This window comes from Molossus molossus, unplaced genomic scaffold (assembly GCF_014108415.1).
Source record: "Molossus molossus isolate mMolMol1 unplaced genomic scaffold, mMolMol1.p scaffold_m16_p_4, whole genome shotgun sequence".
NCBI classification, from domain to species: Eukaryota; Metazoa; Chordata; class Mammalia; order Chiroptera; family Molossidae; genus Molossus; species Molossus molossus.
This window is the reverse complement of record NW_023425377.1, coordinates 78,701,142-78,723,821: the sequence shown is the minus strand read 5'-3', so window position 1 is coordinate 78,723,821 and position 22,680 is coordinate 78,701,142. Positions and strand designations below refer to the sequence as shown.

General features: G+C 48.1%; 1 protein-coding gene across 1 annotated transcript in view; it reads right to left on the bottom strand.

Annotated features, from left to right (window-relative positions):
* The window catches only part of MAP2K2 (mitogen-activated protein kinase kinase 2), a 29,560-nt gene extending 11,868 nt beyond the window's left edge, over positions 1-17,692 (bottom strand). Inside the window, exons 1-3 of the mRNA XM_036240298.1 lie at positions 17,344-17,692; positions 13,538-13,748; positions 6,783-6,929 (exon numbers count right to left, since the gene is read on the bottom strand). Coding sequence (XP_036096191.1) covers positions 6,783-6,929; positions 13,538-13,748; positions 17,344-17,435 — 450 coding nt within the window. The 5' untranslated portion in view covers positions 17,436-17,692. The remainder of the gene's footprint in view (positions 1-6,782; positions 6,930-13,537; positions 13,749-17,343) is intronic.
* Between the last annotated feature and the right edge of the window lie 4,988 nt (positions 17,693-22,680).

Below are 22,680 nucleotides of genomic sequence, written 5' to 3'. Positions count from 1 at the left end.
GGAGAAAGGTGGTCAAGCCAACTGGCCTCTTGCCTGCTGCCCCCCTCCCTCCACCTAGTTGAGAAGGGACCTGCTGCTCAGGGGCTCAGAAGACACCTGGGGATGAAAGCTCTGCCCCTTCCCTTAGGTCTTGTCCTGTGCTCACTGCCATTGTGCATGAGACTGTCCCACAAAGAATTTGACACAGGTCATCCCAGGTGATCCCCTGACTCCACCCTGGGCGTGGCCCCAAATCTACCTGGCAATGAGGAAATGACAGAAATCAAGCGTCTTGTGCAAAGTTGTCTGCTAAAAATCTGGAAACCAAAACTCAGGGTGTTGTTAGTTCTGGCTGGGTGCCTCTTCAGAGGTGGGGCTCTGAGGACATGTCTGGCGGGCCCCCTAGGACTTTAGGTGGGCCAAGTTCCAACCATGGGCCTGCCTTCGTCTCGTCTGCACTCCAGGTAGGAAAGTGGAGCTGAGGCTCAGGGGTTAAGTGGGGCCAGAATTTGAACTGGTGGCAGGTGGCCCTGGAGCCTGCACTTCCTCTACTGCACTGCTCTGGGAGTCCCACAGGTTCGGCTTCCTTGGGGTATCTTCTGCGTCACCTAGGGCAGGGAGAAGCCTCTGAGATGCCCAGGTCTCCCCTCTCTGGCACCCCAGCTGTGTTCGTGGTGGAGACTTTTAGAAAACCCAAAGTACTTTGAAGCTTCAAGAATGTGCGTGACTCTGTCAACAAGTAAAGGACCCAAACTTGTAGAGTGTGGGTGTGGCCAAGGAGGAAGCCAGGAAGGCGAACCTGGTCTGACCAGGGTGCGCGGCCCAGCCCACTCTACCTGCAGGGCAAGATGGAAATTCCTTCTATTCTTCTCATTTCTTGTTCTATCAATCAACCTTAAAAGAATCTAAAAGTTTTTTGAAACCATAATCCCTGTTCCCTAACATAGGCCCTTTCATTATGAACTTTCATAGAGTTGCAATATGTTCACTGAATAAGAACACTCAGGGAGGACATCTTCAGAGAGGCTACGGTGGGCCAGGCACCATGCTGGGGTCTCAGGAGTTAACTTAGAGCACCTCCGTGAAGGACACTAAACACTACTGCTCTCTCTTACAGGGTCTCCCCCTCGGCACTGGAACACTGGGGCTGGGCCATTCTTGGTGGGGGCTATACCGGGCACTGTGGGGTGTTGAGCAGCATCTCTGACCTCCACCAGCATCTCCCTAGTTGTGATGAGGTCCCAGTGTCCCCTGCATGAGATCCCCTGGTCTAGAGCTAAGAGGGTAAGTCATTTGCTCAAGTCACATGCACAGGATGTGGTGCAGGAGATGTCACAACTAGGTCTTTTTGACCCCAAATCCGTCTTTATGCATGACCATACAGTTTCATTTTGTGTGTAAGTGTTTTAAATGTTATCTTAAAATCTTGCTTTTATTAAGCAGGTAGTACATGAACACATTATTTTTATAAAAATTTAAATGTAGAGAAGTAACACTCTGATCCCCGTGATTCCACTGGCCTCCCCAAAAGTGTGACTTATAGTCTTTCAGATCTTTCTGTACATTTGCATACACATCCATACGCACAAGGAAATATAGAGTTTTAAGCATTTATATTCATGGGTTCATATCATGCATCTTTTCCTCCTCGGAAATTTTCTGAACAGGTTAACACAGTACGAATTCAGTTCTCACTGCAGAGTGGCCGGTGGCATTCTTGCTCTCTGTCCCTACTGACAATGTGATTTTTGTTGTTGTTATTAATCCTCACCTGAGGATATTTTTCCATGGATTTTTTTTTTAAAGAGAGAATAAGAGGGACATAGAGAAAAACAATGATGTGAGAGAGACACATCAATTGGTTGCCTCCTGCATAACCCTGACCTGAGCTGGGGATCGAACCTGCAACCCAGATGCCCTTGACAAGAATTAAACCTGCGACCATATTTTTTTCCTTCACTAGAGGACATTTTTGCATTTATCTTCAGATAGAGCGGAAGGGAGGGAGGGGGGAAGAGAGAGAGAGAAACATCGATGTGAGAAATACACACTGACTGGTTGCCACCCGCTCAACCCCAACTAGGGCAGGGACTAACTGCAACCGAGGTACATGCCCTTAGCGGGAACCAAACCCAGGACTCTCTGGTCCGCAGACTGACACTCTAACTGCTGATCCAAACCGGCCAGGGCTAACCTGCAACCCTTTGGTCCGTGGGTTGACACCCTAACCACTGAGCCAAACCAGTCAGGGTGTGTCTGATTTTTTATTACAGAATGGGGGGGGGGTGCATTCTTCAGGGTTTGACTAGAGTCTCTGAGTGGTCAGTAAGCAGCTCCCCAGCTACTCTGCTCTGAGATACCCACTGTCCCCTGCGTCCATGCCTGAATTTCTCCCCTAACAGACCTAGGCCACTCAGCAACTGCCAGCCCCGCCGTCCTCAAACCCCGAAGGCCAACACACTCTGGCCAGGTGAGGCATAACTTTCTGCGTTGAACCTAAGCTGTATTATCAATTAGCGGTCTTTTCTCAAAAGCTGCAGCTGGAACCTTCTGGAGGGGAAACAAGAGTCAATTCCCACATGACTTTGCATGAAGATGAAACATCACCATCCATCAGCAAGAAGTTCCAAAAGATGGGATATAAGTGAGATGTCATGGTGGTAAAAAAAAGAGAAATTAATATCCTGGCTGGGTAGCTCAGTTGGTTAGAGCATCGTCCCCATATGCCAAGATTGTAGATGCAATCTCCAGTCAGTGCACACATAAGAATCAACCAACGAATGCATAAATAAGTGGATCAACAAATTGATGTTTGTTTTCTCTCTTAAATCAATAAGTTAAAAAAAAAAAAAAAAAAAAAAGGTTGGTTGAGCATTACTCCGTGGACCAAGAGGTCACCAGTTTGATTCCTGGTCAGGGCACATGCCTGGGTTATGGGCTCGATCCCTGGTGGGGGACATAAAAGAGGCAGCCAATCGATGTTTCCCTCTCATTAATGTTTCTATCTCTCTCTCCTTTTCCCTTCCTCTCTCTCTAAAATAAATTTTTAAAAACATTAAAGAGAAATAATTGTTCAATTAACAAATAACTTAAAATGAGAAAGGAAGGTGACAGAAAAATGGCCCCAGTGACAATGGTGATATTAATATCCTGTGTGGCTTGGGCCAGGGGAAGGTACTACCACTGCCCTTGGCTTGACAGGCAAGAAGGGGTGAGAATCTCATCCAGAGTCATACGCTGAGAGGTACGTGTTGGGGCTGAAGCCTGACCCCAGGGCGCCATCTACACCGCCATGCGGGGTGCCCCACAATATGGTACATGAATGCACAAAGCAGCAATGCCCCACTAACTGGGAAAACTTACATATATGTGGATCAATTCTGGAGGGGTTTATTTGACATAAAAATACTGTCAGGACCCTGGCTGGTGTGGCTCAGTTGGTTGGAGCACTGACCTGTGCACTGAAGGATTATGGGTTTGATTTCCAGTCAGGGAACAAATCTAGGTTTCAGGTTCGATCCCTGGTCTGGGAGCATACAGGAGGCAACCGAATGATGTTTCTCTCTATATCAATATCTCTCTCTCTCTTATCAATGGGAAAAAAAAGTACTATAAGAAGTGGCGACAGCAAAGGCCCTTTTGTTGCTTTAATGTCATTTTGTTCCATTCATGCCTTCCTCACCAAGTCCCCTGTTCTAAAGGCTCATCTTAATCTTGAAAATCAGTGGCCTCCAAGTTTTTATTTTTAAATATGTTTTTATTGATTTTAAAGAGAGGAAGGGAGGGGGGAGGGGGGGAGAGAAACATTGATGTGAGAGATAAACACTGATCAGTTGCCTCCCGTACATATCCTGACTAGGGATTGAACCCCCAACCTGGGTATGTGCCCTAATAATCAAATCAGCAACCTTTTGGTGCACAGGATGATATTCAGCCAATTGAGCCACACAAACCAGGGCAGTGGCCTCCAAGTTTTATGAAACAGAACTCCTATCAGGAGAAGGCGAGAGAGTACAGGCCTCATCTTAGCATGTCTTTTCATTTGGGCATTATATATAGGTTCTACTGTCCTTGTATGCTCATTATAAAAGCAAACCAAAAAATCCAACTAGAAATTTTTAAAGGATGAGCACAATAAATAAACCAAATGGCTAGCAATTGCCCCCTGCCTCCTGGTGGGTCGGACTGTGTGCTGCTGGGAGGTAGACACCTAGTGCTGGAAACCGATGGTTTACATTCACCAAGAATAGAAAGGGGAGTGGAGGGGTGCCAGACTGTGCTGCTGCTCCCCATTTTCTGCAAGGAAAAGAGGTGCCTTCAAATTCTCATGATATTCAGGGAGAACAGGTAAGGGTGCCAACAGCACTGGAGAGGAGGGAAAAGAGAGGAGGGAGAAGAGGTGGAGGGGGAGAAGGGAGAGCAGGGAGGGGGAGGAAGGAAGAGGAGCTACAGTACAGAGGCTCCCCTCAGATCAAAAATTGACTTCCGTCCTTTCCCCTCCTTGATTCTTGTCTACACAGTGACTTTGCCCTACAGGCAGGCAGATATGATCTCCCTCTCCTAGGTGAGGGTGCTGCCTGATGGGGATCTCCATGCTAGGTAGAAGCAAGGCAAGGGGGTGGGGAGCACCTTCTAGTGGGCACTCCCTCTGAGCTGTTACCCCAGGAAGCTTGCTCACAGTGCATTCCTTGCAAGCACTTGCTCAAATTCGTTTCCTGCCTTCATTACAAAACTGTCAGGCGACAGCACATTTGCAAGGTGTAACTGAAGCCGGCAAGCGTGTGCCTAAAGCCACGTTGCATCCTGGTTTTGCAAGGGCCCCGCCAGGCCTGAGCCCATCCGGGTAGCAGGCAGTCTGGTACCTGCTCAAGTGGGTTTGGCAGAGGGTCAGAGACATTTCCCCCCAAGGCCTTCAGCTCTGACCACTTCTGCTTTCGTTACACCCAATCCCACCCACTTCTGAGCTACAAGACCAGAGTTTCTTAACCAGGGGGTATAGCCAACTCCACCGTGGTGGTTTTAAAAAAAGATGGGTGCCCATGCTCCACCCCAGAGCTTCTATCCACAGATCTGATAGAACCCAGGTCCTATCTTTAAAATAGTTCCCAAACTGCGTACTCTCTTTTGAAGGCACTTTGGAAACATCCATCAAATTTTCAATGTCATGTACCCTTGGGCCCCCCAATCCCATCGGGGATGCTTGTATCCATATAAAAACATTCAAGGCAGCATCATTCAAAACAGGGCAGGGGTCAGAAACAACTTCAGTGTCCACCAACAAGAGTTTAGTAAATTACCTTACAGGTATATGCAGATGCCAGAATACTAGACAGAGGGAGAAGAGCTGGCTCGATATGCTGACAGAAAATAATTTCTACCTTGTACCCAGTGAAAGAGCAAAGTTGGGAGTAGGGCGTCTGGCGTTTAAAAACGAAGGAACTCACCCAGGCCAATTTGGCTCAGTGGCAGGGGTGGGGAACCTTTTTTCTGCCAAGGGCCATTTGGATATTTATAACATCATTTGTGGGCCATACAAAATTATCAACTTAAAAATTAGCCTGCTATATTTGGTCAGGCTAATTTGGTGAGGCGTGTGATGTTAGCTGGTACTGATTTCACAGGTTTTATACAGCCTGCAGGCCAGACATTCCCCACGCCTGGTCTGAGTTTCGGCCTGTGGACCCAAGGGTCGCAGGTTTGATTCCTGGTCAAGGGTATGTACCTGGGTTGCAGGTTCTATGACGTGGGAGGCAACCAATCGATGTGTCTCTCTCACATGGATGTGTCTCTCTCTCTCTCCGTCCCTCCCTTCCACTTTATCTAAAAATCAATAGAAAAATACCATTGAGTGAGGATTAACAACAACACAAAATTAAAAAAAAAAGAAGGGCCCTGGCAGGTTTGGCTCTGCGGTTAGAGCACCGGCCTGCAGTCCAGAGAGACCTGGGTTCGGTTCCTGCTAAGGGCACGTAGCTCAGTTGCAGTTTGTCCCCGGCCCTGGTTGGTCGTGAGGGTGGCAGCCACTGGATGTGTCCCTTTCACGTCGATGTTTCTCTCTCTCTCTCTCTCTCCCTCCCACTCTATCTGAACAAAAAATAGAAAAATGTCCTTGAGTGAGGATTAAAAAAAAAAAAAGAAGGAACCTATACATGTAAGCTTGCATGGCACTGACTGTTTCCAGGAGGGATGCCTTGGAAAGAGGTGTGCTGTGGTCTCTGAGGACAGGATACCGAGGGACACAGGCAGAGAACCTCCTTTGTTTTCTTAAAAAATTTTTTTCTTTATTGACTTTAGAGAAAGAGATGGAAACATCAATGAGAGAGAACATTGACTGGCCGCCTCCTGCATGCCCTCCACTGGAGATTTGGCCAACAACCTGGGCATGTGCCCTGACCAGGAATCGAACTGGCAACCGCTTGGTGCATGGGTTGACACTCAACCACTGAGCCACACTGGCTGGGCGAACCTCCTTTTTTTATGTAATTTTTTTTAATCCTTACCCAAGGATATTTTTTTCCATTTATCTTCAGAGAGAGAGAAACTTCAGTGAGTGAGATACATCTATTGGTTGCCTCCTGCATGACCCTGACCAGGGATGGGTACGAAACCCGTGACTCTTTGGTCCACGGGCCATCATTCTAACCGCTGAGCCGAACCAGCCAGGGTAGAGAACTTCCTTTTCACCAGCCACCCTCTCATTCTACATGAACCCTTTGTCCTGTCACATCTCCCTGGTTGCAAGCCCGGGTGGCTCTGGGGACACTGGCTGGGCCCCTGGGTCCAGGGTGCTCTGCCGTGCTTACCATGTGCTCCATGCAAATGCTGATCTCGCCGTCGCTGTAGAAGGCCCCATAGAAGCCCACAATGTATGGGGAGTTACACTCGTGCAGCACCTGCAGCTCTCGGATGATCTGGTTCCGGATGGCCGGTTTGATCTCCAGGTGAATTAGCTGCAAGGGAATGGAAAGTGGGTTTAAGAGCAGGCTGCTGAGGGGCGCCATGTGGGGGTGACTCCAGTCCTCTGCACTTAAGGTGCACACGACAGCGTTCAAGACCAGTCAGCAAACCATTCCTAGGTATCCATCTACCCAGAACTGAACACACATATCCATGCACACACATGTACATGTGTTCACAGCAGTATGATTCACAACTACTAATACTTGGAAGCAACCCAACAAAATGTGGTCCATCCACACATCGGAATGTTACTCATCCACGAAAAGGAGTGAAGCACTGACACTCATTACAATGTGGATGAAACGGACACACGATGCTCAGAAAGAGAAGCCAGACACAAAAGGCCACATAGTGTGTGATTCCGTTTAAGTGAAATGTTCAGGACAGGCAAATCCAGAGACAGGAAGCAGATTGGTGGTTGCCAAGGGCTGGGGCTGAGACTACTTTGGGGGTGATGGAAATGTTCTAAAATCGGTGATGGCAATGGATGCACAATGCTGTGAACACACTAAAAACACTGAATTATACACTCTAAAAGGGTAAACTGTCCAGTAAGTGAATTGCATTTCAAATAAAGTTGTTTAAAAAACCCATGAATAGAGCAAACATTTTTCAGCTGGTTACAGGGAAAGCTCTGTTCAGAGGAGCTTTCTTCCCAGCCTTTCCCAGGACCCAGCCCAGGGAATGGCCTGGCAGGGGATTACTTCACCACTGCTCAGCCCCTCATTCAGGGGTGGGTTTCTCTGGAGCCCTTCCCACCTCCAGGCTCGAGACAAAAGCAGAGAGCCTCTGGTCACCTCCTGAGGATCCTTGCTGCCCTTCCACTTGAGTTCAAGCCAGCAGCCAGGATTGTCACCAAATTTATTACATTTCAAAAGGTGAGAAACCAAAGGACTGTCCACAGACATGCAGAACAGAGAGCAGACAAAACGCCCGGAGCAATGCTTAACTATAAACCCTAAGCAAGCCAAGATCCACTGCCCAGAAGCAGAGTGAAGGTTGTGGGTCCAGGTCTAAAGCCCAGGACTTAAAGTCCTAGATGCTCTAGCTACTGTGATACGTTAAGAAAAAGATGTGCTTTATACCCCTTTGCCAGAGAGCCAGAGCCAGATTATAGGTATCTGAAAGTGATTGCCATCAACTCCAACATTTACATAAAGTTGGTCACAGCAGAGGTCAGTGATGAGGAGAAAGATGGCAAAGATGACCCTGCTCAGAGACATGCCATCAGGAGGGAAGAGAAGCAGGTGAAACAACCCCAGTATGGTGGAGGTGCCCCAATGGAGGAATCATGGAGAGGTGATCTGGGGCTCAGGTGACACTGAGGCCAGCGCTGCAGGCAGAGGGACAAAGAACTGCCTGTTCAAGGACACCAAGGCACAAAGGGGCGTGTACTAAGTACACGTTTTTTTTGGGGGGGGGGGGCACCACCTGCTCACAGGCCCATGCCAATGACCCTTGTGACCTTGAGAACTGTGGCAGGCCCCAGCAGCACGGAGCCTGGTGCCCCTATCATGCCCAGGCAGTGCCTCCTTGACTCGGACCCTCCAGCCCTCAGGGCTCCTCAGGCATTTGGTTCTCCACCCAACCTAGCCTGCAGAACCCAGCCCTGGCTATGGTTCCTGGGACACTGCCCACTTCCCCCTGCCACTCCAGGATGGCATCACACCAGAGCTCCAGTATGTTCTCTCCTTCGGTGGCACTGCATCTGTGAGGAGATGCCCGACAGCACGTGCATATGTGCTTTGTTTTTATTTTTAATCCTTACCCGAGGATGCTTTTACATTTATCTTCAGACAGAGCAGATGGGAAAGAGAGACAGAAAGAGAGAAACATCGATGTGAAAGAGACACATCAACTGGTTGCCACCCGCATGACCCCAACCGGGCCGGGGATGAACCGCAATGGAGGTACATGCCCTTCGCTGGAATCGAACCCAGGACTCCTTGGTCTGCAGGCTGATGCTCTAACCGCTGAGCAAAACTGGCCAGGGCTGCATATGTGCTTTGAAGGGGTGAGATGCTGGCTCTGAAAATGGAGCTCTGACATTTTCATGGAAGATGGGAGGCTGATGGATGGACAATGCAGGGTGATGGACACCTGGGTTGCCCAACAGAAATACACCACGAGCCACAAATGTAATTTAAAAATCCTTTAGCTGCCATATGAATAAAGTGAAAAGGAGCAGGTAAAATTAATTTTTCATGTCTTTTGTTTAACTCAATGTAATATATCAAAAAAGTATTGCCCTGGCTGGTTTGGCTCAGGGGTTAGAGCTTCAGCCCACAGACCAAAAAGTCGTGGGTTTGATTGCAGCCAAGGACATGTACCTTGGTTGCGGTTCGTCCCCAACCCCGGTTGGGGTCATGCAGGAGGCAATCAATCGATGTGTCTCTCTCACATCAATCTTTCTCTCTCTCTCCCCCTCCTGCTCTATCTGAAGATAAATGGAAAAATATCGTCGGGTGAGGATTTAAAAAAAAAAAAAAAAAGTAGTCACATGTGATGAATGTAAAAACATTAATGAGTTGTTTTTTTCTTCCTTTTTTTTTTTTTTTGAGAGATAAACATAAACGTCAGAGAGACATATCCATTGGTTGCCTCCCGCACGACCCCGACCAGGGCCAGGGACCAAACTATAACCGAGGCACATGCCCCTGATCGAAATCAAACCCACGACTCTTTGGTCCCAAGGCTGACACTCTAACCTCTGAGCCAAACTGGCCAGGGCATAAGTTTTTGGTTTTTTTTCATACAGAGCCCTTGAAATCTGGTGTGTTTTTTTGCACATGTAGCACACCTTGATTCAAACTGACCACATTTCAAGGGCTCATTGGCTGTGTCTGACCCAGGGTGGCTCTCAACCAAGAACCTGAAAGGAGCCACAGGCGAACGAGCAGCAGGGGAGTGAGAGTTCACCAGGCTTTAGAGAAGAGGTGGACAAAACTGGGCAGAACTGGACAGGATCCCAGAGGTCCTGGAAGCCTGGAGTGGTGTGAATGTGGAACAAAGCCCCAGGAAGTGAGAGGCTTTCAGGAATGATGTGGTAAAGAGGGAACATAGGGGCTGCTGCTACGTGATCTGCTTTAATGGGTCCATTATATATGGGGCTTGTAAAGCAAACCTTCTGCATTGAGCAGGAGCCAGCACTGACGGTATGCAGAGAAACAGCAGGAATGGGAAGGCAGGGGCATGTTTCTGAGCACATGTGCTTACAATTCACCTTGGTGGCAACCCTGGTGGGGACAGGGTAACTGCTCCTACTGCACTGATGAGAAGTTCAGGTTCCAAGACATTAAATTTTATTCCCAGAAACACACAGCTGGTGAGCAGTCAGGTCAGGATTGGGGCTAAGCCCACAGACTGCCAGAACCCACAGTCTTTCATAGCACTATTCTGGGGCCAATCGAGCCCCAATTGCTAATTAAATCAGAACGGTGCTGGGAGTTCAAACTAAACACCGAGCCTGTCTAAGAAGTTTAAGGCAGTTTCGACTGCAGGATAGGGGATCTGAACAGGGGGTGGAGGGTACAAACTGGGGAAAGAGGGACATGGATTCTGGAGGTAAAACCCTGACAGCTTCCCCAAGGGCAGGGTCAGCCATGAAGGTTCCAGTCTAATTCAGATAAGACCCAACCCAGCCTGTTTTCCCACCTGTAAAATAGAGCGGTCACTCCATTTAAATGGGCACATGTGTCAAGGTTTTAGAATTGGCTTTGACATAGGGCAATCACTTGAAAGATAGCAGCTAGTATTACTATGTGGCCTTGGGCAGGTCACATGACCTTCAGTGTAGAAGCGCACATTCCTTTGCTCCAAGTAGAGAGAAGGGTGTCAAGGGAGCCCCGCTTGTGTAACAAACATGTTAAACTCTTCGAAGATCTCCCCTGGCCCAAGTAATGCAGTGGTTTTGTTCCTAGGTCCCTCAGAAAGATGCAGGAGTTGGAGAGCCATGCTAAGTCAAGAAAACATTTATAAACAAGCCTGACTGTAGAAATTGAGACTGGTTTTCTTGGGCCTTACCAAACTGGTCTTGCTGCTTCCCCAGCCCGTCCTACTGGTTAGGATGATCCTCTGCCAATCACAGGGACTGGAAGGATGCTGGCCCACAGAGCAGGAGTTGTATAGGTGTCCAGGAGCTCCACCCAACCTTCACCCTCACACCTGCTGGCAGACTGCCTTTGGAGATCTGATAAGCCTACACACTTGGAATGTATGGAATTCATACCAGCCTTCCCGGGAAATTCGGAATTCCAGCCAGGGCAGTGGAGGAAGGACTGAGGCCACTGTTTCTTAAAAACCACTTTGTCTTGGTAATTTTCCCATCTGTGCTCTCAAATGAATAGAGGCAACAGGCCTCCTGGGTGGACTGGCATTCCAGATGCATTACAAGGAACCCGTGACTCCCACAGACCGGTTCAGATCTCCTGGGCCATAGGGAGTTACAGCCCTGGACCACACAATGCCCAGGTGGACAGCCTTCTCATTCAATGTATTTGCCAAATGCCTGCAGGTGCCTGTGCTGGTCTGACTCTCTGCTGGGAGGAGGTTAAAATATACAGGGAACAAAATCTGAGGTCCTGACCCTCATTTTTTGGACCTTACAAAAACAAACAAACAAACAAAAAACCCATACCTTTTTATTTTGAAAGAATTAAAGAAGCACAGGGAAGTTGCAAAAGCAGCAGAGTCCCATGTACTCTTCCCCCAGCTTCCCCAACAGTGACATCTTCTATGATGAAGGACCATACCAGGAAACTGACACTGGGAGAGTACCACCGCTAACTTGACTACAGAACTTATCTATCCTAGTTTTAAACTCTTAAGACTTGCTACAGAGTCTATAGCTATAGTACAGACAAACTCCCAGATTCACGTTTATACAAGGCATGCTGGGAACTCCTGGAGGATTCCGAAGCTGGCCTGAGAGAACCCCTGGTTCTCTGATACAAACTCTGGCCAGCACTGTTCTCAAGCACTGCCCCCCACCCTACCCAGCTAGAACAAAGTACCCCCCCAGTCACAGTCTGAATCTTACACCTGCCTTTTATTCCTGGTGTTTGAAGCAATGGCAGACCAGAGATTTCTGGGGCTGTTCTGGTTTTGAAAAGGTTGCCTGTGCTAAGGGAACAGAAATAGGTTTTAGTAGGGAGGGCAGTGCTCTAGAGGCAGGAGAAATAGCTACAGAGCTAAATCCCGATGGAAACCAAGCACATCGTTCCCAGGAAAGGTGGGACGTGTACGGATCCACCAGGCATGGGGTGGTCAGGCTTCTGAGAGTACAATTTGGAAATGACAGGACACTGGGCTTCCAGAAATATGCAGCTTTCAATATCTGAAAGAACACGATAGTATAAGCTAAACAATTTGTCAACATGAAGTCCTCACAGTTACGTTTAGAAGCCACTGTCGCCTGTCTGGTGTGTCTCAGTGGACTGAGCATTACCCCATGGACTGAGAGATCCTGGTTTGATTCCTGGTCGGGGCACATGCCAGGGTTGCAGGCTCAATCCCTAGTAGGAGCATGCAGGAGGCAGCTGTCTGATGTTTCTCTCTCTCCCCCCCTTCCTCTCTCTCTAAAGAAATCAATAAAAACATATTTAAAAATAAAAAAGACGCTACTGTTCCTAGATGGTCACATCCTCCTCTTCTCCACTCCCTATTATCTCCCAGGGGTTATGTCCGCATGTTTATCGGAAGGCTGCACTGTGGCAGAGGAGCCCAGATGAGGGAGGCTCGGGACTTCTCAGAGCCAAAGTTTGTACTGAAGGGTGGAGTGATGGCTGATTTAATGTGCCCACAGTACCCAGCTATCTGGTCAAACACCAGTCTAGATTTCATTGTGAAGGTAATTTTTTAGTTGTGATTTAATATGAAAATCATCTGACTTTGAGAAAAGCAGACAACCCGCCCATAAGTGGATGGCCTCATCCACTCAGTTGAAGGCCCTAAGAGAAAAGACTGAGGTCCCCCAAAGAAGAGGGACTTAGGTCTCCAGATGGCCTTCAGACTTGAGCTGCAACATCAACTCTTCTCCAGGACTCTAGCCTGCTGGCTTGCCCTGCAAATTTAAGACTTACCATGATCACATAAGCCATTTCCTTAAAATACCTCTCCCCCACCTCTCACACCTTTGCTTCTCTGGAGAACTTGGACTAATACAGGTGGTTTAGTTACCCACTGCCCAGGGACCATCGCAACAGAGGCCCTGTCTTGGTCTGCAGTGCTTTCTCCTGGTTGTGAAGTTAGGGTGATGCCAGTTCTAAGGAGACTTGACTCTCTACCTTTTTTTCCAAAAACTCCACTCAGCTTTCTGGGAACCTGAATTTAAGCCATCCCCAAAGGAAGGCAGAAGTCAGTAATGGAAGGGAAGAGCTGCTTGAGGCAAGCCAGCACTGCTGCATTCTAACTAGAAGCCGAGCTCTTTTTCAGGAACAAGAACACACTGCTGATGGGAGAGCTTCTGAGCCCAGGAGCCAATAAGAAGGCAGAGACTGGCACCTTTCAAATTGCTCTCCTATCTCCAGGGGGACCTATCCCCACCACATGCCGCCCACAGAGCATGGAGACAGAATGCCTGCCACTGGCCACCTCTCACCTTTCTTGCCATGATGAGGCCTGAAGGTCTGTGCTGGACCTTGGTGACCACACCACCGTTCCCGGCTCCCAGCTCTGAGATCCTTTCAAAGTCATCATCCTTGAGCTCCCCAACCTTGGCCTTCTGGGTGAGAAAGGCTTCTAGCCGCTTCTTCTGCTGCTCGTCAAGCTCTAGCTCTTCTAGCTTCTTCTGGAGGTCCACCAAGTTTGCTCTATAGAGACACAAAGGCAAGGGTTAGTGAAGAGTGTGCGAGCTGTCAAAATGACTCAACCTGAGCTGAGGGTACCATGTGGCAGTGTAGCCAGGAGAATGCAGAGATGAATCAGACTTGATTCTTGGGCTTGAGAGGCCGATGATCTGGCAGAAGAGAAAGACAACTTGCAGACACACAGCTGACCAGAAGAGAAGGCTGGCTCCCCTAGAACTGAGGCCACCATTTCTCTCCCTGCTCACAAAGGTTAGGAGACCTTAGGACCAGGAGGACCAGCTCTGGTTCAGTGGCCCTGGTATCAGACTCAGGAGCCCTTCTTCCTGATACAAGGGCTCCTGACTACTCTGGAAGGGGACATGGAACTGGGGAGACATGACTGGGCATCAGACAAGAGAAGGTCTGGGCCAGGACACCTGTCTTTGTGAGGATGGAAAAGTGAACTCGTTTTCAGTGGCCTCAGAGCAAAGAGCAAGAACCAATGGGCAGAAGACAGAAGTTATAACATACATGAATTACACATGGGCTCTGGAAGGGAGAAGAGGGACCTGATTTAAACAGTGCAGACAATTCCAGGGCATTCCACTCAACCAGCACACTCTTATTATACCCTGAGCACTACTGTACAATTGACAATTAGCTATTCTCATTAATGCCTTGGGTTTGAACCAAATCCTGCAGGAAAATGCAGTTCCCTGTAACAGGCTGGTTAACTTTAGTACAATGCACACAAGAACTAACCCAGTGCTGTTCAAAAGAATGTAAGCAACGTGTGCAATTTAAAATTTATAGCCACATTAAAAAACATGATATATCAAGTGAAATTACTTTTAGTACATTTGATTTTAACACATCGAAATACAATTCTCAATGTGCAATAAATATAAACAAATTGATGGAATATTTATTTTACCTTTTTTCATATTAAGTCTTTGAAATCTGGGATGCATGTTATACTTACAGATCCCCTGAATTTGGACAAGTCACATTTCAAGTGGCTACTGTGCCAGAGAGTGAGTGCAGCTCTGGGAAAAGTCTCTACAAGAGAATGGGCCACCTGGGGCAGTCCTCAGCCACCAACTCCTGAGGGTGTTTAAGTCAAGGTTGACTGTCCACTTAGGGAAGATCTCATAGAAGGGATTCAAACAGGGGATAGAAAGGAGTCTGGATGGTCTCTCAGGAACTTTCCAATCCTCAAGTGACTATGTTTTGCCTACAATTTAAAGAGGTTCTTGCCCTGGCCAGTTTGGCTCAGCGGTTAGAGCGTCGGCCCGCGGTCTGGAGAGACCCGGGTTCGGTTCCCGCTCAGGGCACGTACTTCGGTTGCAGTTTGTCCCCGGCCCTGGTTGGTCGTGCGGGTGGCAGCCACTCGATGTGTCCCTTCACGTCGATGTTTCTCTCTCTCTCTCCCTCCTACTCTATCTGTACAAAAAATGGAAAAATATCCTCGGGTGAGGATAAAAAAAAAAAAAAAAAAAAAAGAGTTGATTAAGGGATTAATTACTAACCCCTCCCCCCAGTAATGTGGACTAACCATTATTTATATACAATAAAAGAGAACTTTTTTTAAAAAAAATAAATAAATAAAATAAAGAGGTTCGAACAAAGGGGCACATGGGCCAAGAACAAGATGACCTGCCACTGGGAGATGTCACTTGAGCTGGTACTGCAAAGAGGTAGCTGGAAGACAAGGGCGTTGGGTGTCATTTCCTGAGCAAGTACCAGAGCTTTATAAACACCATCACACTATTTTGTTTAATTTTCATGATCCCCTTGAGAGGCAGGTCTCTTGTAGACCCAACCCACACATAAGGGAACAGGGTCAGAGAGGTTAAGTAACTAGCCCAAGGGTCACAATGCTAGCAAGTGGCAGTATCTGGAATCAAACCTGTATCCTTCCTGATTGCACAGCCTGTGCTCATGGCCCTCGCTCATCACAGTGTCCCCCTAAGCCATGTCCGGGGACCTAGCAGGTGATCACTGAATGTTTGGTGAACCAAGACCTCGATGAAGAAGGAATGAGAAGGACTCTGATAGACAGAAGAGGGAAGGTACAGAAATGAATGAATGTGACACAGTTCCTTCACTGGAGGGTTGAAAAGCAACTTTTGAGGCCAGACTCTGGAAAGTCTCCAGCACTGCCCTATGACATCTAAAATGCATACTGGAGTCAGCTGATTATTCCATTTTAAATTTAATGGCAAGTCAACTGTGGTTATAAAAAACCCTGGAATCCCAATGGCTGGCTTCCTCTACTGGGAGAATTCTTGAAGGGACAGATATCAGATACCACATAAAAGAAAGAAAGAGAATATGAAGAAAGACCTGTCTTCTAAGAAGAGGAGTGGGTTTTTGAATAAGGAACACATCCCCACAATGAGCTATGCGCGTGGAGACAGAGAAAGATGTCAACTTACAACCACATACATCAAGACTTACCTCCTACCCCTCATCCTCACTCTACCCATCACTGGGGTTGCAGAAAAGGCCAAGTCCCCTGAGGGGCACCAAACATGCCATTCACCCTTCAAACCTGGTTTTCATGGGGGTCACACCACAGCACAGCAAAGGGACCCCGGCCAGGGGCCTCTGGGACTGTCCTGTTCTGCTCCACCATGCAGAACAGGAGTGGGGAGGCCATAGAAACTTCTCGGGCCACACAGTCACCCTGTGTGACCTCACAAGCATGTTTTCCCTCAAAAAATAAGATTCTGCCACCATGCAACCCCCACCACCCAGAGATGTTCCTTTCTCTGTCCCAGTCCCCACAAATCCTCCTGTCTCCCTCAATTGCCTCAAACCTCTTGCACCTCTCCAGCCCCTCAAGGCTCTGCTAATCCATGCTGTCAGGGGTTCAGCAGGCCCCCCATTTTTTTCCTCTATGTCTCCTATTTCCCCCTACACCCTGCCCCTCCAAATTTCCCTCACTCCCTGCTTCCCCAGCCTCCTCTGGACCTCCTCACCTCTCCCCAACTTCAGGGGCTTCACCCCCATGCCCAACTAGCAGAATTTTCTCAGGCTTCCCCCCCACAAATTCCCTCAGGGAGCCCCCTCCCCCTTCAGGGATCCCTCCCACATCCTCATCTCTCAGGCAACTCTTTCCCTTTTCCAGGTCTTGTATGGACTTCCTCACCTCATCCTCACTCCCAAGGGCCTCATTCACTCTGTTCTGGGTATGTGAGGACCCCTCCTCACCTTGATATCACTACTAGGGACACCTGACTCATCCTCTTCCCTCAGGAAACCTCTCCCCAACTATCAACCTGGATTCACTACTCAGGGACTCCCCCCTAACTCCAATTTAACCATTCAGTGGCCCCATACCCCATCTTTTTCCTGCAGGGACATCATTTCACCCTGAATCACTACTCAGGAGCCCCCCTCACCAAAATGTCGCTATTTGGTGCCCCACATCTCATTTATCCATAGGGCCCTCCCCTCACTCCGACCTCACTACCAGGACGCCCTCCCCACCGACCTCACCACTCAGGGTCTCCCCCACGTTCCATCCCTCCTGTCGGGGGCCCCACTCCTCCGATCTTCCTACTCAGGGGTCCCCACCCACCCACCCATCCTCAGCCCGTCCTGGCCCACTCACTCGGAGGCGCCCTCGCTGGTGGGGGATGGGCCCTCGGCGATGGCGGGGTTGATGGTGAGCGCCGGCAGCACCGGCTTCCTCCGGGCCAGCATCGGGGCTCCGCGGGCCGGCGGCAGCGGCGCCTCTAGCCGGGGCCCATAGGGGGCGGGTCGGGAGCGGGCGGCGCCGACACGATCCCGGAGCAGAGGCCGCGGCCTAGGCCGGCACCCGGGCGGCGAGGGCAGGAGGTGCTGCGGACCCGGGCCGCTGGGCGCCAAGGGGCGCCGGGGATGAGAGTGATGAGCTGCAGCTGCCGAGGCCGGACCGAGGCTGACGCTGCAGCCGGAGCCCCGGAGGCAGAAGGCGGGGAGGGGAAGCGATGAGATCGCAGACCAGCCTCTCGCGAGAGCCAGCGCCGGGAGCCGCGCAGGGCCCCGCCCTGTCCCTCGCCGGGGCGTCGGTGCACAGGCCGGTGGCCGCCTCCTCGAAGGGAAAAGGGGCGGAGACCTACCGAGGCGGTGCCCGGAGGGTGCGCGCTCGCTCACCACTCTCTGCGCCTGTGCGCACGCGCCTGGGGCGCTGGGCGGGGCGCAGGTGAAGGCAAGGTGAGAAGGAGGCAGCGGTAGGATTGAGGAGCTGGAGCAGGTGAGTAGGGGGTAAATCCGGTCCTCCCAGAGCCGTGTGGGTGCCGGATTGGGACTGCATGAGCCACTTCAATCTCCACAAGTTGTGGGAGACATCCAGAGTCAACTGAAGTCTTTTTGGCCAATTATGGACACACACACACAGCCCCCATCAACCCATAAGTAACCCATTCATTTGTGAAAGGGAGGTATTTAAAAAAAAATTTTTTTTAATCCTCACCCCAGGACATTTTTGCATTTATCTTCAGATAGAGCAGGAGTGAGGGAGGAAGAAAAAGAAACATCATGTGAGAGAGACACATCCATTGGTTGCCTCCTGCAGCACCCGGACCTGTCCTGATCAAACCTCAACCCAGGTATGTGCCCTTGACCAGGAATTGAACCTGAGAACCTTTGGTGCACAGGAGGACGCTCTAACCACTTAGCCACGTTCGCCAGGGCTAAAATATTTTTATTATGGTAAATATACATAACATAAAAGTTACCATTTGCCCTGGCCAGTTTGCTCAGTGGTTAGAGCATCAGCCTGCGGACCAGAGAGTCCCAGGTTCCGTTCCTGCTAAGGGCACGTTCCTGGGTTGCAGTTTGTCCCCGGCCCCTGTTGGGGTTGTGTGGGTGGCAAACACTCCATGTGTCTCTCTCACATCAATGTTTCTCCCTCTTTCTTCCTCCCTTCCTCCATCCCTCTCTATTTGAAGATACGTGCAAAAATGTCCTCGGGTGAGGATAAAAAAGAAAAAAAAAGTTACTATTTTTACAATTTTTAGTGTACAGTTCAGTGGCATTTAGTGCATTCACATTGTTGTGCAAACATTGGCATCATCCACTTCCAGGAACTTTTCCATCTTCCCAAACTGAAACTCTGCCCCTATTAAACACTAACCCCCAGCACTCCTCCCCCAGCACTCCTCCCCCAGCACCTGGCACCCACCATCTACTTTCTGTCTCTATGGATCTGACTCCTTAGGGACCTCCTATAACTGGAATCACACAGTATTTGTCCTTCCGTGTCTGGCTTATTTCACTCAGCATAATGTCTTCAAGGTTCATCCACGGTTGTAGTCGGTGTCAGAATTTCCTTTCTTTTTAAAACCGAATAATATTTCGTTGGGTAGATGGATCCCATTCTGTTGATTTGTTCATCTGTTGTAGACATTTGAGTGTTTCCACCTTTTGGTTATTGTGAATAATGCTTTGAACATGTTTGAACATGGGTGTACAAACATCTGTTCAAGTCCCTGCTTTTCTTTGTGTGTCTACTTAGAAATGGAATTGCTGGATTATGTGGTAATTCTATGTTTAATTTTTTTTTTTTTTATCCTCACCCGAGGACATTTTTCCATTATTTTGTTCAGATAGAATCGGGGGGGGGGGGGGGGGAGAGAGAAACATTGATGTGAAAGGGACACATCGAGTGGTTGCCACCTGCACGACCCAAACAGGGCTGGGGACAAACCGCAACTGAGGTACGTATGCTTAGTGGGAACCGAACCCGGGTCTCTCTGGACCACAGACTGAGCCAAAGCGGCCTGGGCTATGTTTAATTTTTTAAAATATGTTTTTATTGATTTTTTTTTAGAGAGGAAGGGGGAGAGAGATAGAAACATTGATGTGAGAGAGAAACATCGACCACACGCCCCCCACTAGGGATTGAGCCTGCAACCCAGGCACGTGCCCTGACTGGGAATCGAACCAGGACCTCTCAGTCCATGGGATGATGCTCAATCCATTGAGCCACATCAGCTGGGCCTATGTTTAATTTTTTAAGGAACAACTGTGCTGTTTTCCACAGTAGCTGCACCATTTTATAAGAAAGGATATTTTAAAGAAGGAAGTACACAGCACAGAATAAAGGACAGTCACTTAAATGGGAAAAAGTTGACTTTGTAAAATCCACCATATTGCTTTTCCCTTTGTCACATCTTTGAGCAACAGTGTACATTTTATGGTGGGGTGTACCTTTGTGAACCATGTGGGAAGAAACAGGGAAAGGCTCAGTCACTATTCTTTTCCAGGGTCCAGCCCACCTCCCCTGGTCCCTGGTCTCCCTGGCTCAGTCCTGCCCACTTCATGTCCTTCTGCCCCTCAGTTATTCTTTGGTTTGGTTTGGTTAATCCTCACCTGAGGATGTTTTTCCATTGATTTTTATAGAGTGGAAGGGAAGGAGGGAAAGAGAGAGAGAAACATCAAAGTGATATATGTGAGAGGGACACAGCGATTGGTTGCCTCCTCACCACACCACCCCGACTGGTGTTAGGGATTGAACCTGTAACCTTTGGTCCTCAGGCCTATGCTCTAACTACTGAGAAAACCAGCCAGAGCTCAGTTATTCTTTTTATTTGTATTTTCTTAATCCTCACCTGAGAATATTTTTCCATTTATCTTCAGATAGAGTGGGAGGGAAGGGGAGAGAGAGAGAGGGAGAAAGAGACACATTGACTGGTTGCCTCCTGCACGCCACCCAACCAGGGCCAGGGACCAACTACAACCAAGGTATCGAATTGAACCTTGACCGGAATCAAACCTGCAACTGTGGTCTGCAGGCCTACACTCTAACCACGGAGCCAAAGCTCAGTTATTCTTTTAACAGTTAATTTGCAATGCCTTTTATGTGCTAGATACTGAGGGCACCAGAGATACAATGTTTAAAAAAATAGATATATAATATACATATACATATTTGCAAAATGTGACAATGCTCTAAAAATGCAATGATGTAACCACAGCTCTTCCCTGATTAAAACTACTCTCAGGTATACCTGTTCCTCTGCTACAATCTGGGCCTTTTTAGTTTTGCTTCTCACTGCTTCCACTCACCCAAAATTCAGGAGAATGCTCAGCTGGCCTCAGATAATGCCATGATCTTTTCTAGCTCTGGGCATTTCCACTGTCCTTCTGTTCCGCAATTGATCTCTCTGGCATATTTTATTTTAGGCTATATATGCATCTAGTCTTTTTTATTGGGGTTTAGCTTACATAAAATGAATGCAGAGTTCTTGAGTGTTCAATTTCTTGAGCTTTTACAATTGTATGCACCCATGTGACCATTCCCAGAAACAAGACAGGGAACATTTACATCACTCCAGAGTTTCTTCAGTGCCCCATTCAGTTAATAATTCCCCTCACCCCACCTAGTAGTAGTGTGCTGGTAATGTTTAACAGTAGGCTTTTGAAATGAGAGAGAGAAACATTGATTTGTTGTTCCACTTATTTATGCATTCATTGGTTGCTTCTTGTATGTGCTCTGACTGGAAATCAAACCCCAAACCTTGGCATATCGGACAACGCTTTAACCAGCTGAGCCACCTAGCAATGGCCACATTTTTGTGGTATAAATATTTTCACCACAGCTGATTATCATGGAATTGGAAAGAATGTTAACAACAGGTACCTGTGAGCCAGGACAAGCTGACTTGAGCACACCGCTACCCAGAGACACCTTAGATTCTCTTTCTATCCACATAAATACATTTCGCATTCTAGAGCTTCATAGAAATAGAATCATACAGTATGAACTCTTTTATGTCCCCACTTCTTTTGCTCCGCACTATGTGAAAAAAAATTTTTTGTCTTTATTTATTTTAGAGAGAGAGGAAGGGAGAGGGAGAGAGAGAGAGAAACATTAATGAGAGAGAATATCGATTGGCCGCCTTCTGCACACACCACACTGGGGATCGGGCCCACAATCTGGCCATGTGCCCTGACTAGGAATAGAACCAGCGACCTCTTGGTGCACTGGTCAACACTCAGTCACTGAGCCACACAGGCTAGGCTCCACACAATATTTTTGAGATTCATCCAAGTGGTTGTATCTAACCATAGTTTTATTTTTCCTTGCTATATGATATTCCATAGTGTGTAGTTGGTGATTGCCCTTCCCAGAGAACCTTCCTGTGGAAGTTAAAGAGGTCAGGTCTTTTCTAAAAATCAGAATTTTCCATTCTCATCACTTCTTGGCCTTTTGGTTAAGATCAAGTGCAGAATTTTCAGTTGTCCTTGGTTCCTACTTGGGGTCTCAGCTCACACGTCACCTTTTCTATAAAGCCTGGTTCTCCTGCTTCCTGCTACTTCCCTGCATCTTGGCATTCCCAAGGCCCTCTTTTTATTTCTGGTCAATGGCTCTTGCTGCATTTTGATTCACATCACTGCTCTTTCATTTTGCCTTTCCTACTAGTTAGGAATGTTTTGAGGGCATGAAGATGTTGGATTTGTCTCTTTCTCTCCCTGTCCAGCTTCTTGGAGTTGAAACTTCACACATAAATGCTACTTGAATAAATGAAATGGGTGTTTCTGTCCTTAGGGAGATGCATTTCCTGCTAATTACCTGATGCATAGCACTTGTTATAAAACATGAGGTTTTATTATTGAGGTTACAGTACAGATGCACGCCCTCCACCTCCTCCTCTATCTTTATTAGTGAGCACATTTTGCTCTATAACTTCTCCCTGTTATATCTCTCTTTACTTGTCATTGCTTACATTCTTAGTACATTTGTTCCCTGGTCCCAGAGACTTGAGTGGCTCCTAAGTGACTTCTCCCACCCTCAGGAAATAAATCTTTAATAGCTTTGTTGATAGATTCAATCCAAGGTGACATTTATCTTGCTTAGGCACAATCTATCATTAATATCACATGTGTACACACTTTCTATCTCCAAATGCACCCTGAACTTTATCTCTCTCACCTGCGCAATGGATTAACTGAAGGAACGGCT